Here is an 18,513-nt window from a genome sequence, read left to right on the forward strand (position 1 = left end):
TAAAAATACATTTTACAGGGATTTCCCTGTTAACACACAGCAGTAGACTTATTTAATAAGACTGATGTACCGACTCTCAATTCCTAATTAAAAAACAGCCAAGAATATGAAAAATAGCAAAAACTGAAAATTAAAGATTATATGTAAAGTATAGGGGTCATTTCTCCTATATAACAGCAGTACTAATGGGACTGAATTTATAAATGCCCCAAACGTGATAATACCCAGGGATATCAAGATTTCTTTCAAACACTTGGTGAGAATATATGTTGGTACAATTTTTCTAGAACAATTCCTTGGAAAGGCCATTACTGACAATGATTTCCATTCTAGGAATCCGGCCTGAGGACATAATGAAAGAAAAGGATATAGGTTAATGTACAAAAATTTTCTCTGCAACATGGATATATGTAGTAAATTTAAAGGGGCAGGCTAAACCTAGGACGATACCTTCTTTGGGCATATTACTGTCTTGATGAATCAAGAAGGGCTGATGTTGAAATAATCATGAGGAGAAAGGATTATATGTGATTAAAGTACAAAATATCTGAATAACATCAACGACTCCATTTTAATGATTATTTTTAGATATAAAAATCCACATTCACTTCTTGAATACTTAATTTTGTTTTCAATTACGTAAGTGTATGTGTACACACACACAAAAGTATTATAATAAAGACATTTTGAATAAAACCTCATTATTTAAAAATGTATAAACAATGGTAAAGTTTCATTTTTCTTTAGGCTAGAGAAAAATGGTGTTCTTTTAAAAATATTTTAAAGATTTTATCAAACTGGAAAGGATAGAGGCTCAGGAGGATGATTTAACTGAAGAGCTGCAGTAGAATTATTTTTAAAAGAGGGGAACTAACCTGATGTGAAAATCCATAACCAAAGTTTCCATAGGAGAACATAAATTCCACTTCCACCCTGCAGATAAACTAAACATGTGCCAAATTTATTTTATTGTTTGATCAGAAAGATATTTTAATGGAGAGGTGATAACAAGTGATATTTTTACCTCACAAATCTATAAGTTAGAAAAACCAAAGCATGAATCTCTTGATTTAAAAAAAAAACTTACACAAGTAACTCCTATAGAAGAATCTATGGCATTCCTGAAATGTTAAAAACCTTACGTTCAAGTTAAGGAATATTACATGATTAAAATATGAAAAATATCAATTTACAATTGTTAATAGAATTATGCAGAGATACATATATACATATGTACATATGTATTCATATCCATGTATATAATATTTTTAAGTATTTATTCACACTTTTCCCATCTCCACTTCTATTTTCAGATAAAATTTTGATTTAGACAAGTGATTTCATCTCTCTGAACCACAGCTGGCTCATATGTATAATGAAGGAGGGTGTCAGAGGTTATGCCCTCAAATGTCCATCATTCTGTTTTTTGTTTCCTATCCCCGATCTGGCTATTGGCAGCAGAAGCCTCTCTGAGTAGATGATCAATTAATCAAGATAACAATTTTTAAGTACTTAAAAAGGAATTCAAGTAAGAACTGTAAACAACTCTTTAGAAACTCCTTAAGGAGGAAAATAATATTTCCTCAATTCAGTATGTGAGGATCCTAAGGCTATGCAAAGAAGCAGCCAGAGGCGTTTTCCTCTCTTACCCAATGATTTCTAATTTTTGTGTTCACCATTTAGCAGTAAGATAGCAGCATTTTAAAAAACGGTGGAGATGAAGATTGTGAGCAAATATTATACTTTCTATTTAATATATTTCCATTAGTTCAAACAGTGACTGGTAGGGTAACAAAAGAATAAAAACAATATCAGAATAAAGTTACATGAAATGTTAAGTGCGTGCACAAAGCTTTGGAAGTTTCAGTAAAGTTCTTACTGTGTTTTTATTCAACATTCGGAGTTCTTCAGTAAAGCACCCTTTCTAGAAAAAGTAACAAACAATAAAATTCTTAAATATAGAATCACTGATGTAGACCCTTGTATATTATCTAAATCATTTCATAAATTTTTAAAAATCAGGTAATGATGTTTAATGCACATATAAATTTAATAGCTAAAATACAAAAATAATGAATGTTTGGAAGAAAATAAAAATTGCAGGTTGTACCAGAAATAAATGTTAATATTTACATTTATGTTTTAAAGAAAAATGTTCCTGCTGCTTATACTTAGAGGAACTGCCAGGCCTGCACTCCTTTTGAGGGGTTAAACATGAATCTACATGACAGGCTGACTCAGGACAGAACTGAGTGCTTCTCTCATCTCTTGGGGACTGTTGGGATCTTTTTAACCAGGGAAACATTTGGTACCCTTGGTCACCATCTCTGATCATCTCTGCTGTGCTATGAGTCCTCCCATCTAATCCAACATTCAATGGTTCTCTTTCTTTCCAGCATTTTCCACTGTGGCTCATGGAACCCCCATTCCATGGTTGACAAGCAACCTTACATCTTTAACTGCTCCACTAAACATTTCCAGCTTTCTTTAGCTCAGACCTGCCTCCATTACAGACTCCTCAAGTGAAGGCCCACACATCTCAAGGTTAGGTGGTGGGGTAGCATCCTCCATACTCTCTTCTATTGCTTCCAGATCTTATTATTTATTATCTTATTATACAGATAAAAAGTTTTCCTCTTTTAAGGCTCATGCTCTCTGGCATGTCTTTCAGACATTCTGGTCACTAATTCTCATTTAGTGAAAACACTGGCACCTGGTCTACATGTCCTCTGCACCCCCAAAACACAGCAATCCACAAGAACCTATTTAACACCTGTCCTCTCAGTTCCTGGTGAGGCATTATAATGAGGAAAATAACAGGTGGTGGTACAATGACAGACATCACACAAAATTAGCATATCATATATATTCTTCATATAAAGTCACAAGATCTCTCAGAAAATTCATAAGTAATTGAAATTGATTTCCTTAATGATCCTGTCAACATGCTCTTTATAGCTTCTTGCTTTTTAAAGCTTCCTTTTTCCCAAAGTGGGGAGTGGGGAAACATCTTACTGTTCCAAGACTGCCTTTGTCTTCTCTTCTCTTTTAAAAATGGTGTCTCTGCTTTTGATGTAAAATTCAACCTACTGATTCATCTCCCTCATATATAAGTAAACTTTTAGTCATACTTTTAACTACTGTAAATGTCTTTGAGTTATTTCTGAAGGTCCCACTGAGATCTACCCAATTAAGTCTTCATTGGAGCCAATTAAATGTTCATCCTGAATGAGCATCTAACTCATCCAAATCCACTGAGTTTTAGGCTTACCTTCACCCAGCTCCACTGATGAGTTTCAATGTGTGACAATGAGCTACTTGGTTCCCTGTCCTGAATTTGATTCTGCTCTGCCCAAAGCAAGTTACATGGCTAAACGCAGTAGGCGGGGTGGGGAGCACTGTAGACTACTCAAAGGTAGAGATACCGGGAGGCATGATTCTTTAGGGGGCATTACTCTAACAATCTTCCACACCTTTGAATTTTCTATTGCCTTTCTCAAATAATTACAGTAGCTATCAATTTTTCTAATTGTTGAATTTATCACCTAGTCTTAGGCTCATCTGGTATGGATCATACAGCCAAACCAATGAACACAAATGGTACTGCAATTCATTCCAAAATTAACAATACATTCCCTTCTATAATCAATACAGAAATATTATAAACTCCAATATACTTATATGCCTTAATTGGACCCCAGACCTTAACAATTAGCTGATGTTTCTGGTTTCTCCCAGAGCCTCAAAGAAATCCAAAATGTATCAGGGATAGGAAGGAACAAGCGATTAATGATGCAAGTACGGACCAATTACTTTTTTTTTTTTTGGCTAAATTGGGTCTTCATTGCTGCGCGTGGGCTTTCTCTAGTTGCAGTGAGTGGGGGCTACTCTTAGTTGCAGTGCGTGGGCTTTCTCACTGTGGTGGCTTCTCTTGTTGCGGAGCATGTGCTCTAGGCGCATGGGCTTCAGTAGTTGTGGCACGCAGGCTCAGTAGTTGTGGCACACAGGCTTAGCTGCTCTGTGGCATGTGGGATCTTCCCAGACCAGGGCTCTAACCTGTGTCCCCTGCATTGGCAGGTGGATTCTTAACCACTGCGCTACCAGGGAAGCCCCAATTACTTTTTTTTTTATAAAGTTATACAAAACCTATTATGTGATTTATTTAATTCAATTCAGCATCTTTGTCCTCCAAAATCAGGCCAATTATATTCAGAAAGCAATTGATACCAATTGGTAATCATAAACAATACACGTGTACTTTCCAAGTATACAAGTGAGATAATTGTTGTACAATCAGATGGCCCTCCCATGCTTCCAAACATGATCTGTAGTTTTGGTCTTATCATCAGGTCTTTCCAACTCAACCAAGCACTAGATTTTACCAATCTGCATGAGGATTTCTACCATGGCTAGTAGTTCTATAATCAAGTGGTCTATAATCTATCCCTGCATGTGACCCAAATAGCAAATGATACAGCTCAAGCTTTAGAGACCAAAGAGACAAGCGTAAATTTGTTGACCAGCATCATAAATTGTAAATGGCCTTTTAATTTATGAAGGCAGTCAAAGGATACAAACTTCTAGTTACAAGATAAATAAGTACTAGAGATGCAGTGTACAACATGATAAAAACAATCAACACCATGGCATGTTATACATGAAAGTTATTAAGGGAGTAAATCCTAAGAGTTCTGCTCATCATAAAAATTTTTTTCTCTATTTCTTTAGTGTTTTGTGTATATGAGATGATGGATATTCATTAAACTTATTGTGGTTATCATTTCATCAGTATGTAAGCCAAATCATTATGCTGAACACCTTAAACTTGTACAGTGCTGCATGTAAATTACACCTCAATAAAACCAGAAGAAAAATAAGGCCCTCCTAAAAAGATGTTCAACATTATCAGCTGTTAGGGAACTGCAAATTAATACCACAATAACACTACACAGCCATCAGAATGGCTAAAATAAAGAATAGTGACACTACCAAATGCTGATGAGGATGCTGAGAAACTGGATCATTCATACATTTCTGGTGGGAATGTACAATGGCACAGCCACTATGGAAAACAGTTTGGCAGTTTCTTTAAAAATGGTACACACAAACTACCTTATAACCCAGAAATTTATCTGAGAAGCGAACACTATGTTCACGCAAAAACCTGTGAATACAGTAACTTATTCATAACAACCAAAAACTGGAAACAGCCCAAATGTCCTCCAATGGGCGAATATTTAAACAAATTGTGGTACATTCACACCATGAAGTACTACTCAACAACAGAAAGGAATGAACTATGGATACATGCAGTAACCTGTATGATTCTCCAGAGAATCATGCTAAGTGAAAACACGCCAATCCTAAAAGGTTACATAATGTATGATTCCATTTATATAACATCCTTGAACTGAGAAAATTACAGAAATGAAAAACAGACTAGTGGTAACCAATTGTTAAGGAAGGGTAAGGGCAGGAAGGAAGTGGGTGTAGCTATAAAAGGGCAACATAAGGGATCCTTGTATAGATGGAAACGTTCTGTATTTTGGTTGTGATACTTACCATAGTTTTGAAAGATGTTACCATCAGGGGGAAAATGAGTACATAGGATCATGCTGTATTATTTCTTTCAGCTGCATGTGAATCTATAATTATCTCAAAATAAAAGTTTAAAAAAAGGTCACTTGGCTATTTAAGGTGGGCCAAACTCATCCATGGGACTTATTCTCCCATTAGGCCTAGTTTGAATAGGGCTGGATACAAACTAAATGCAAAACATTTGTCTCATAGTTCTTATCTTCCTCTATTGTCTGATGTCCAGATGCTTAAATATTATTATAAAACTATCAGCCCAAGCCAACATCAAGCCAATAAAAGTGCATCAAAAAAAAAAAAAAAAAAAAGACCAAGGTCCTCATGGTAAACTTTGTACTTCTGGGATCTGAGTTTTGACCAAAAGGGGGTAACTGAGAAATTCTAATAAGGAAAATGATGTAATATTTAATTAAGGTAGAAGTGCCTGTAGAAGAATTCTGACAGATAATACACAGAGGCAGCATACCACAGCTAAAATCATAAGGCTTTGGGGGGAAATCCATAAATAACCAAAATTTCTTTCTCTGATAACTCTGATCAATAAATAACATGGTCTCTTTACCTATGATGTAGCAATTCATCATAGAGACTCATAGAGGGCAATTCATCATAATGTAGAGACTTTCTGCAGATACACACTGGAAGATATGTTCAAAAAAATTCACTGCAGCAATGTGCACAATAGTAAAAAACTAAAAACAATCAAAATATCCATTAAAAAATTATAGATAAATAAACTGGGGAATACTCTCACATGGAACGTATACAGCAGTGAAAAAATGAGTACTAGCTAATGAAATTAAGTGTATTAATCTTAGAAACAATATGTTTAGAAACACAAAAGATACTATTTTTTGTAACTTACATTAAGTAGTAAAACTATGAAAAGAGCAAGAGAATATTAAATACAAAGTTCAGAAGAATCATCTTTTCTTGGAGGAAAGGGCAGGCGGCAGTAGACAGCGAGAGAGAAGGAACCACAGAATCTGTGTATAAACTCTGCCTAAAACTTTGGCTGACTCCTAAGTGACACATGCACAGGGGAGACTGCAAGCAGCCCAGCTAAAGATAAAAGAACTGAAGTGAAACTGGTGCTGACAATTAAGAGAGTTTGTGGTTTGGGTCTTGTTTAGAAACATCTCAGAAAACAAAATAAAACAAACATACAAGCATGCTTAGTCTTTTAGGTTGTATCATTGCCCTTCCAGAAAATAAATTTTTAAAAACATAGAGGACAAAAAAAAAAAAAAAAAACATAGAGGACAAACGTACGGATACCAAGGGGAAAACGGGTGGGGGATGGGATGAGTTGGGAGATTGGGACTGACATACATACACTATTGATACTATGTATAAAATAGATAACTGGTGAGAGCCTACTGTATAGCACAGGGAACTCTACTCAGTGCTCTGTGGTGACCTAAATGGGAGGGAAGTACAAAAAAGAAGGGATATATGTATACGTATTGCTGATTCACTTTGCTGTACAGTAGAAACTAACACAATATTGTAAGGCAATTATACTGCAATAAAAATTTTTAAAAAAAATTATGCTGTTACAAACTAACTTTTTTTTTGAGCCAGAGGAAGATATTGTTTACTAAGCACATGAGTTTACTAAGCACGTAACACAGATAATAAGCAAAGGAGTCCATCGGGTACAGATAAATCTTAACAACAAACACCAACTGGACAATGTGATACCAAGGTGAAAAAAATTTTGATACATACCTGAATTACTTCATAAAGATGTACCTGAACACTCCCTAATAAGAGAAGATATTTTGTACTGTCATGTTGCATTAGTTCTAAGTAAATATTATTCTTCTCATCATCTTGACGACGAGGAACCTTCATACAAAATACATATGAAAAGAAGCATTAAATTTTCAGTCTGAGTTTCAGACATAATTTCTGAACAAATACATCCATAAAATACACTTTTTGAAACACCCATTTTTTGGAAACACCCATTGCCTATACACTCTCTTCTTAACTCTACTCAAAAGTTTAGCCTAAATACTCTACTGAAACTACATTATCAAAGGTAGTCCAGTAACCAATATCCAACCCAAATAATCTAGGTAATCCAAACATTTAATACCAAAAGACATCCAACATCCTTTTCTGTCTTTTTTCTTTTACTTTTTGATAAAGTGTATATCATTGTCTCAGCTTGAAACTCTCTTCCAACCTTGAGCTTTGTAACACAATACCATTATTATAAGACCTTTAAAGTTCATATACTCTTTTGCTAATTTGAAATAAATCTCGTGCCTCCCCACCCTAATATTCTAGGTGCCTTTAAAAAATTTTTTTTAATTGAGATACTATTGACATATCACATTGTATTACTTTTAGCTGTACAACATAATGATTTGATATTTGTATAAATTATAAAATGATTATCACTGTAAGTTTAGGTAATATCCATCATCACACAGTTACAATTATTTTCTTGTGATGAGAACTTTTAAGATCTACTCTCTTAGCAACTTTCAAATATATAATACATTATTGTTAACTACAGTCACCATGCTGTACATTAGATCTCAAGGACTTATTTATCTATTTATCTTATAACTGGAAGTCTGCACATTTTGACCACCTTCATCCATTTCACCCACCCCCAAACCCCACCTCTGGCAACCACCAATCTATTTGTTCTCTTTAACTATGAGTTCATTTTTTTTTCCTTCTTTTTTTTTTGGCTGCACCACACGGCTTGCAGGATCTTAGTTCCCTGACCAGGGATTGAACCCGTGTCCTCAGCAGTGAAAGCACTGAGTCCTAACCCCTGGACCGCCAGGGAATTCCCTCATTTTATTTTTTTAGATTGTACATATAAATGATCATACCATATTTGTCTTTCTCTGACTTATTTCACTTAGCATAATGCCCAAATCCAACCACGTTGTTGCAAATGGCAGGGTTTTTTCTTTTTTACGGCTGAATAATATTTCATCGTGTATATATACCACATTTTTCTAATCCATTCACTGTGGATGGACACTTAGGTAATTTCCACGTCTTGGCTATTGTAAATGCTGCGATGAACATGAGGGTGCAGATACCTTTTTGAGACCGTGATTTCATTTTCTTTGGATAAATACCCAGAGGAGGAATTGCTAGATCATCTGGTAGTTCTAGTTTTAATTTTTTGAGGAACCTCCATATTTTTTTCCACAGTGGCTGCAACAATTTACATTCCTACCAACAGTGCACAAGTGTTCCCTCTTCTCCACATCCTCACCAACATTTTACCAGGTGTGGGGTGATATCTCACTGTGGTTTTGATTTGCATTACTCTGATGATTACTGATGTTGAGTACCTTTTCATGGACCTGTTAACCATTTGTATGTTTTCTTTGGAAGAATGTCTATTCAGATCCTCTACCCATTTTTTAATTGGATTGTTTGGGTTTTTTTTTTTCTACTGAGTTGTAGTACTTTATATATTTTGGACATTAACCTCTTATCAGATATATGATTTGCAAATATTTTACTGCATTCTGTAGGTTGCATTTTCATTTTGTTGATGGTTTCCTCAGCCGTATAAAAGCTTTTTAGTTTAATGTAGTCCCACTTGTTTATTTTTGCTTTTGTTGCCTTTGCTTTTGGGGTCAAATCCAAAAAAATCATTGCTAAGACCAATGTCAAGGAATTACCTCCTATGTTTTCTTCAAGGAATTTTATGGTTTCAGGTCTTATGTTCAACTGTTTAACCTATTTTGAGTTTCTTTTTATGTATGGTATAAGATAGTGGTCCAGTTTCATTCTTTTGCCTGTGGCTGTCCAGTTTCCCCAACACCATTAACTGAAGAAACTGCCCTTTCCCCATTGTATATTCTTGGCTCCTTTATCATAAATTAATTGACCATATATATGTGGGTTTATTTCTGGGCTCTCTATTCTGTTCCTTTGAGCTACGTGTCTCTTTTTATGTCAATAGCATATTGATTACTATAGTTTTGTAATATAGTTTGAAATCAGGAAGTGTGATGCCCCTAGCTTTAATCTTTCTCAAGATTGCTTTGGTTATTTGGGGTCTTTTGTGGTTACAACAAAATTTAGGATTGTTTTCCTATTTCTATAAAAATTGCCATTGGAATTTTGATAGAGATTACATTGCTTTAGGTAGTATGAACATTTAAACAGCATTAATTCTTCCAATCCATAGGCATGGAATACCTATCAATTTGTGTCTTCTTCAAATTCTTTTATCAATGTCTTATAGTTTTCAGTGTACAGGTCTTTCACCCCCTTGATTAAATTTATCCCTAGGTATTTTATCCTTTTTGATGCAATTGTAAATGAGACTTAATTTTTGTTTCTGACAGTTTGTTATTAGTGTATAGAAATGCAACTGGTTTTGTATTGATATTGTATCCTACAATTTTACTGAATTTATTAGTTCTAACAGGTTTTTTTGTGTGTGGAGTCTAGATTTTTCTATATATAAGATCATGTCATCTGCAAATAGAGACAGTTTTTCTTCTTCCTTTCTAATTTGGATGCCTTTTATTTTTCCTTCCTAACTGCTCCAGCTAGGACTTCAATTATCATGTTGAATAAAGTGGCAAGAGTGGGCATCCTTGTTTTGTTCCTTATCTTAGAGCAAAAGCTTTCAGTTTTTCACCATTGAGCATAATATTAGCTGTGGGGTTTTCATATATGGCCCTCATTATGTTGAGGTACATTCCCTTTTTACCCACTTTTTTGAGAGTTTTTGTCATGAATGGATGTTGAATTCTGACTGCATCTATTGAGATGATCATGTAATTTTTATCCTTCTTTTTATTAATGTGGTATATAATATAAACTGATTTGCAGATGTTGAACTACCCCTGCATCCCTGGAAAAAATCCTACTTAATCATATTAATGTAACATGTATGATTCTTTTAATGTATTGCTGAATTTGGTCTGTGAATCATTTGTTGAGGATCTTTGCATCCATGTTCATCAGGGATATCAGCCTGTAATTTTCTTGTAGTGTCCTTGTCTGGTTTTGGTATCACAGTAATGCTGGCCTTGTAACATGAGTTTGGATGTGCTCCCTTCTCTTTTATTTTTTGGAAGAATTTGAGAAAGACTGCTATTAATTCTTCTTTAAATATTTGGTATGCCTTAGAAGCAAACACGAGTATTCCTTAGAAGTGCTACTTTCACCCTAGACCTCAAAAAAGGCCCACAAATAATTTTCCAAGGAAAATGAGCACACCAAAGTCAACAATAATTAAGACAGCAAGGAAACAAAGCACCACGAATGAGATCAGCAAAAATAGACCATAAAACTTGAAGTATTGGAATTTTAAAGAACTATGCTTACTTTATTTAAAGGACTAAAAGACAAGCTGAAAATACAGCCCAGGACCAGGAAACTTTAGAAGTCATTTAGCAAGTTTGAACAAAAAACTAAATAGAACTTGTAGAAATGAAAACTAAAATAATTGAATAAAAACACTCAGTATATGGACTCAACCACAGATTCACTGCAACATATGAGAATTCGTGAACTGGAATACAGATCAAAGGAATTATTCAGAATGCAAAGAGAGACAGAGTGATGGAAAATATGGAAAAAAAGTTAAAAGACATGGACAACAGTGCAATAGTGTAAGAACATCTAACATATGTTAAAGTTCCAGGAAAGAAAATAAAGGATCAAGAAAATGGGACAGAGAGACAGTACTGAAGAGATAATGGCTTAGAACTTTTCAGAACTGATGAACAGCAACAATCTAGTTTAAGCAGACCAACAAATCCCAATAGGATAAACAGAAAAATCCAAATACAGACACATCAGAGTTAATTTTTTTAAATACAAAAAACAAAAAAAACAAAAAAAAATACACACACGCAAAAAGAGAAAAAGATACTCAATTTTCAGAGGTGAAAAATTTATAGGTAACTTCTCTCCAACAAATAGACACAGGAAGGACTGCTTTCTTCTTTTCTAATACATTTTTGTATTATTACTCATGGTTGCTCTAGGGGTTAAAATATGCATCCTTAACATACTGCAGTATATCTTGAAATAAAATTATACCATATCATGCACAATAGCATAATTCCATTTACACTACTCATCCTTTGTACTATTCTTCTTATATATTTCACTTCTACAAATGCTATAAATTCTACCATTCGTCATCATTAATTTTTTTGAAACACTCTAGTCTTCGGCCTCACCCAACAGCCTGTAGGCTCCAGTGCTGGGATGCCCCAGGCCAAACAATCAACAGGGCAGGAACACAGCCCCACCCATCAGCAGACAGGCTGCTTAAAGTCTTCCTGAGCACAGAGCTGTGGGTAAACACACACCTTGACACGGCCCTGCCCACCAGAGGGACAAGACCCAGCTCCACCTACCAGCAGGCAGGAACCAGGCCCTCCCACCAGGAGGTCTGCACAAGCCCCTTAGACAGCCTCAACCACCACGGGGCAGAGAGCAGAGGCAAGAAGAACTACACCCTGCAGCCTGTGGAATGGAAACCACAATCACAGAAAGAAAGATAAAATGACACAGCAGAGGAACATGTCCCAGATGAAGGAAGAAGATAAAACCCCAGATGAAGGAACAAGAACAACTAAGTGAAGTGGAGATGGGCAATGAACCCAAAAACGAATTCAGAGTAATGATAGTAAAGATGACCCAAGATCTCAGAAAAAGAATGGAGGCACAGATGCAGAAAATACAAGAAATGTTTAACAAAGACCTAGAAGAACTAAAGAACAAACAAAGAGAGATGAACAACAACTGAAATAAAAATACACTAGAAGGAGTATATAGCAGAGTAACTGAGGCATAAGAACAGATAAGTGAGCTGGAAAACAGAATGGCAGAAATCACTGCCACAGAACAAAATAAAGAAAAAAGAAATGAGGACAGTCTAAAATATCTCTGGGACAACATTTTTTAAAAATATATCTTTATTGGAGTATAACTGCTTCACAATACTGTGCTAGCCTCTGTGGCACAACAAAGTGAATCAGCCATATGCATACATAAATCCCCATATCCCCTTTCTCCTGAGCCTCCCTCCCACCCTCCCTATCCCACCCCTCTAGGTGGTTATAAAGCACTGAGCTGATCTCCCTGTGCTATGTGGCTGCTTCCCACTAGCTATCTGCTTTACATTTGGTAGTATATATATGTCCATGCCACTCTCTCCCTTCGTCCCAGCTTACCCTTCCCCCTGCCCGTGTCGTCAAGTCCATTCTCTACATCAGCGTCTTTATTCCTGTCCTGCCCCTACGTTCTTCAGAACCTTTTTTTTTTTAGATTCCATATATATGTGTTAGCATACAGTATTTGTTTTCCTCTTTCTGACTTACTTCACTCTGTATCACAGTCTCTAGGTCCATCCACCTCACTACAAATAACTCAATTTCATTTCTTTTTATGGCTGAGTAATATTCCATTGTGGATGTGTGCCACATCTTCTTTATCCATTCATCTGTTGATGGACACTTAGATTGCTTCCATGTCCTGGCTATTGTAAACAGACCTGAAATGAACATCGTGGTACATGACTCTTTTTGAATTATGGTTTTCTCAGGGTATATGCCTAGTAGTGGGATTGCTGGATTGTATGGTAGTTCTATTTTTAGCTTTTTAAGGACCCTCCATACTGTTCTCCATAGTGGCTGTATCAATTTACATTCCCACCAACAGTGTAGGAGGGTTTCCTTTTCTCCACACCCTCTCCACCATTTACTGTTTGTAGATTTTTTGATGATGGGCATTCTGACCAGTGTGAGGTTGATACCTCATTGTAGTTTTGATTTGTATTTCTCTAATGATTAGTGATGTTGAGCATCCTTTCAGGTGTTAGTTGGTAATCTGTATATCTCCTTTGGAGAAATGTCTATTTAGGACTTCTGCCCATTTTTGGATTGGGTTGTGTTTTTGATATTGAGCTGCATGAGCTGCTTATACATTTTGGAGATTAATCCTTTGTCAGTTGCTTCATTTGCAAATATTTTCTCCGATTCTGAGGGCTGTCTTTTCATCTTGTTTATGGTTTCCTTTGCTGTGCAAAAGCTTTTAAGTTTTATTAGGTCCCATTTGTTTATTTTTGTTTTTATTTCCATTTCTCTAGGAGGTGGGTCAAAAAGATCTTCCTGTGATTTATGTCATAGAGTGTTCTGCCTATGTTTTCCTCTAAGAGTTTTATAGCGTCTAGTCTTACATTTAGGTCTTTAATCCATTTTGAGGTTTTTTTGTGTATGGTGTTAGGGAGTGTTCTAATTTCATTCTTTTACATGTAGCTGTTCAGTTTCTTCAGCACCACTTATTGAAGAAGCTGCCTTTTCTCCATTGTATATCCTTGCCTCCTTGATCAAAGATAAGGTGACCATATGTGCGTGGGCTTAGCTCTGGGCTTTCTATCCTGTTCCATTGATCTGTATTTCTGTTTTTGTGCCAGTACCATACTGTCTTGATCACTGCAGCTTTGTAGTATAGTCTGAAGTCAGGGAGCCTGATCCTCCAGCTCCATTTTTCTTTCTCAAGATTGCTTTGGCTATTTGTGGTCTTTTGTGTTTCCATACAAATTGTGAAATTTTTTGCTCTAGTTCTGTGAAAAATGCCATTGGTAGTTTGATAGGGATTGCAGTGAATCTGTAGATTGCTTTGGGTAGTTTAGGCATTTTCACAATGTTGATTTCTCCAATCCAAGAACATGGTATATCTCGCCATCTGTTTGTATCATCTTTACTTTCTTTCATCAGTGTCTTAAAGTTTTCTGCATACAGGTCTTTTGTCTCCTTAGGTAGGTTTATTCCTAGGTATTTCATTCTTTTTGTTGCAGTGGTAAATGGGAGTGTTTCCTTAATTTCTCTTTCTAATTTTTCAGCATTAGTGTATAGGAATGCAAGAGATTTCTGTGCATTAATTTTCTATCCTGCTACTTTACCAAATTCATTGATTAGCTCTAGTAGTTTTCTGGTAGCATCTTTAGGATTCTCTATGTATAGTATCATGTCATCTGCAAACAGTGACAGCTTTACTTCTTCTTTTCCGATTTGGATTCCTTTTCTTTTTCTTCTCTGATTGCTGTGGGTAAAACTTCCAAATCTATGTTGAACAGTGGTGAGAGTGGGCAACCTTGTCTTGTTCCTGATCTTAGTGGAAATGGTTTCAGTTTTCCACCATTGAGAACGATGTTGGCTGTGGGTTTGTCATATATGGCCTTTATTATGTTCACGTAAGTTCCCTCTAAGCCTACTTTCTGGAGGGTTTTTATCAAAAATGGGTGTTGAATTTTTTCAAAAGCTTTTTCTGCATCTATTGAGATGATCATATGCTTTTTATACTTCAATTTGTTAATATGGTGTATCGCACTGAGTGATTTGCATATATTGAAGAATCCTTGCATTCCTGGGATAAACCCCACTTGATCATGGTGTATGATCCTTTTAATGTGCTGTTGGATTCTGTTTGCTAGTATTTTGTTGAGGATTTTTGCATCTATGTTCATCAGTGATATTGGCCCATGGTTTTCTTTTTTGTGACATCTTTGTCTGGTTTTGGTATCAGGGTGATGGTAGCCTCATAGAAATAGTTGGGGAGTGTTCCTCCCTCTGCTATGCTTTGGAAGAGTTTGAGAAGGATAGGTGTTAGCTCTTCTCTAAATGGTTGACAGAATTTGCCTGTGAAGCCATCTGTTCCTGGGCTTTTGTTTTTGGAAGATTTTTAATCACAGTTTCAATTTTAGTGCTTGTGATTGGTCTGTTTATATTTTCTATTTCTTCCTGGTTCAGTCTCGGAAGGTTGTGCTTTTCTAAGAATGTTTCCATTTCTTCCATTTTATTGGCATATACTTGCTTGTAGTAATCTCTCATGATCCTTTGTTTCTGCACTGTCAGTTGTTACTTTTCCTTTTTCATTTCTAATTCTATTGATTTGAGTCTTCTCCCTTTTTTTTCTTGATGAGTCTAGCTAATGTTTATCAATTTTGTTTATCTTCTCAAAGAACCAGCTTTTAGTTTTATTGATCTTTGCTGTCGTTTCCCTCATTTGTTTTTCATTTATTTCTGATCTGATCATTATGATTTCTTGCCTTCTACTAACTTTGGGGTATTTTTATTCTTCTTTCTCTAATTGCTCTAGGTTTAAGGTTAGGTTGTTTATTTGAGACGTTTCTTGTTTCCTGAGGTAGGACTGTATTGCTGTAAACTTCCCTCTTAGAACTGCTTTTGCTGCATCCCATAGGTTTTGGGTCATTGTGTTTTCACTGTCATTTGTTTCTAGGTATTTTTTGATTTCCTCTTTGATTTCTTCAGTGATCTCTTGGTTATTTAGTAGTGTATTATTTAGCCTCCATGTGTTTGTATTTTTTTACAGATTTTTTCCTGTAATTGATATCTAGTCTCATAGCATTGTGGTCAGAAAAGATACTTGATACGATTTCAATTTTCTTAAATTTACCAAGGCTTGATTTGCGACCCAAGATATGATTTATCCTGGAGAATGTTCCATGAGCACTTGAGAAGAAAGTATATTCTGTTGTTTTTGGATGGAATGTCCTATAAATATCAATTAGGTCCATCTTGTTTAAGGTATCATTTAAAGCTTGTGTTTCCTTCATTGATCACTTTCACCAATGATCTGTCCATTGGTGAAAGTGGGGGTGTTAACGTCCCCTACTATTATTGTGTTACTGTTGATTTCCCCTTTTATGGCTGTTAGCACTTGCCTTATGTATTGAGGTACTCCTATGTTGGGTGCATAAATATTTATAATTGTTATATCTTCTTCTTGGATTGATCCCTTGATCATTATGTAGTGTCCTTCTTTGTCTCTTGTAATAGTCCTTGTTTTAAAGTCTATTTTGTCTGATATGAGAATTGCTACTCCTGCTTTCTTTTGATTTCCATTTGCATGGAATATTTTTTTCCATACCCTCACTTTCAGTCTGTATGTGTCCCTAGGTCTGAAATGGGTCTCTTGTAGGCAGCATATATATGGGTCTTGTTTTTGTATCCATTCAGCCAGTCTATGTCTTTTGGTGGGAGCTTTTAATCCATTTACATTTAAGGTAATTGTCGATATGTATGGTCCTATTACCATTTTCTTAATTGTTTTGGGTTTGTTATTGTAGGTCTTTTCCTTCTCTTGTGTTTCCTGCCTAGAGAAGTTCCTTTAGCATTTGTTGTAAAGCTGGTTTCATGGTGCTGAATTCTCTTAGCTTTTGCTTGTCTGTAAAGGTTTTAATTTCTCCATCAAATCTGAATGAGGTCCTTGTTGGGTAGAGTAATCTTGGTTGTAGGTTCTTCCCTTTCATCACTTTAAACATGTCCTGCCACACCCTTCTGGCTTGCAGAGTTTCTGCTGAGAAATCAGCTGTTAACCTTATGGGGATTCCCTTGTGTGTTATTTGTTGCTTTTCCCTTGCTGCTTTTAATATTTTTTCTTTGTATTTAATTTTTGATAGTGTGATTAATATGTGTCCTGGCGTGTTTCTCCTTGGATTTATCCTGTAAGGGACTCTCTGCACTTCCTGGACTTGATTGACTATTTCCTTTCTCATATTAGGGAAGTTTTCAACTATAATCTCTTCAAGTATTTTCTCAGACCCTTTCTTTTTCTCTTCTTCTGAGAACCCTATAATTTGAATGTTGGTGTGTTTAATGTTGTCCCAGAGGTCTCTGAGACTGTCCTCAATTCTTTTCATTCTTTTTTCTTTATTCTGCTCTGTGGTAGTTATTTCCACTACTTTATCTTCCAGGTCACTTATCTGTTCTTCTGCCTCAGTTATTCTGCTATTGATTCCTTCTAGAGAATTTTTAATTTCACTTATCGTGTTGTTCATCAATGTCTGTTTGCTCTTTATTTCTTCTAGGTCCTTGTTAAACGTTTCTTGTATTGTCTCCATTCTGTTTCCAAGATTTTGGATCATCTTTGCTATCATTATTCTGAATTCTTTTTCAGGTAGACTGCCTATTTCCTCTTCATTTATTTAGTCTGGTGGGTTTTTACCTTGCTCCTTCATCTGTTGTGTATTTCTCTGTCTTCTCATTTTGCTTAACTTACTGCATTCGGGGTCTCCTTTTCACAGGCTGCAGGTTTGTGGTTCCCGTTGTTTTTGGTATCTGCTCCCAGTGGGTAAGGTGTGTTCACTGGGTTGTGTAGGCTTCCTGGTGGAGGGGACTAGTGCCTGGTGGACTACTGTTCTGGTGGATGAGGCTGGATCTTGTCTTTCTGGTGGGCAGAACCGTGTCTGGTGGTGTGCTTTGGGGTGTCTGTGAACTTATTATGATTTTAGGCAGCCTCTCTGCTAATGGGTGGGGTTGTGTTCCTGTCTTGCTACTTGTTTGGCATAGGGTGTCCAGCACTGTAGCTTGCTGGTTGTTGAGTGGAGCTGGGTCTTAGCGTTGAGATGTAGATCTCCGGGAGAGCTTTCGCCATTTGATATTATGTGGGGCCAGGAGGTCTCTGGTGGTCCAATGTTCTGAACTCGGCTCTCCCACCTCAGAGGCTCAGGCCTGACACCCAGCCGGAGCACCAAGACCCTGTCAGCCACACGGCTCAGAAGAAAAGGGAGAAAAGAAAGAAAGAAAGAAAGAAAGAAAGAAAGGAAAGAAAGAAAGGAAGGAAGGAAGGGAGGAAGGAAGGGAGGAAGGAAGAAAAATAAATAAAATAAAGTTATTAAAATAAAAAATAAAAAATCATTAAAAGTAAAAAAATTAAAAAGTAATAAAAAAATAGAAATAAAGAGAGCAAACAAACCAATAAACAAATCCACCAGTGATAACAAGCACTAAAAACTATACTAAAAAAAAACAAAAGGAAAGACAGAACCCTAGGACAATTGGTAAAAGCAAAGGTATACAGACAAAATCACACAAAGAAGTATACACATACACACTCACAAAAAGAGAAAAAGGAAAAAATATACATCTGTATTTT

The 18,513-nt window shown here is 36.0% G+C and overlaps 1 protein-coding gene across 1 annotated transcript in view; it reads right to left on the reverse strand.

Annotated features, from left to right (window-relative positions):
* C2CD6 (C2 calcium dependent domain containing 6) overlaps positions 1 to 18,513 on the reverse strand; it is an 87,303-nt gene that overhangs the window by 20,313 nt on the left and 48,477 nt on the right. The window contains exons 5-7 of the mRNA XM_061186465.1: positions 7,327 to 7,446; positions 1,880 to 1,924; positions 876 to 944 (exon numbers count right to left, since the gene is read on the reverse strand). Of these exons, the coding sequence (XP_061042448.1) occupies positions 876 to 944; positions 1,880 to 1,924; positions 7,327 to 7,446 (234 nt within the window). The remainder of the gene's footprint in view (positions 1 to 875; positions 945 to 1,879; positions 1,925 to 7,326; positions 7,447 to 18,513) is intronic.

The sequence above is a fragment of the Eubalaena glacialis genome, chromosome 1 (genome assembly GCF_028564815.1).
Source record: "Eubalaena glacialis isolate mEubGla1 chromosome 1, mEubGla1.1.hap2.+ XY, whole genome shotgun sequence".
Lineage (NCBI taxonomy): Eukaryota > Metazoa > Chordata > Mammalia > Artiodactyla > Balaenidae > Eubalaena > Eubalaena glacialis.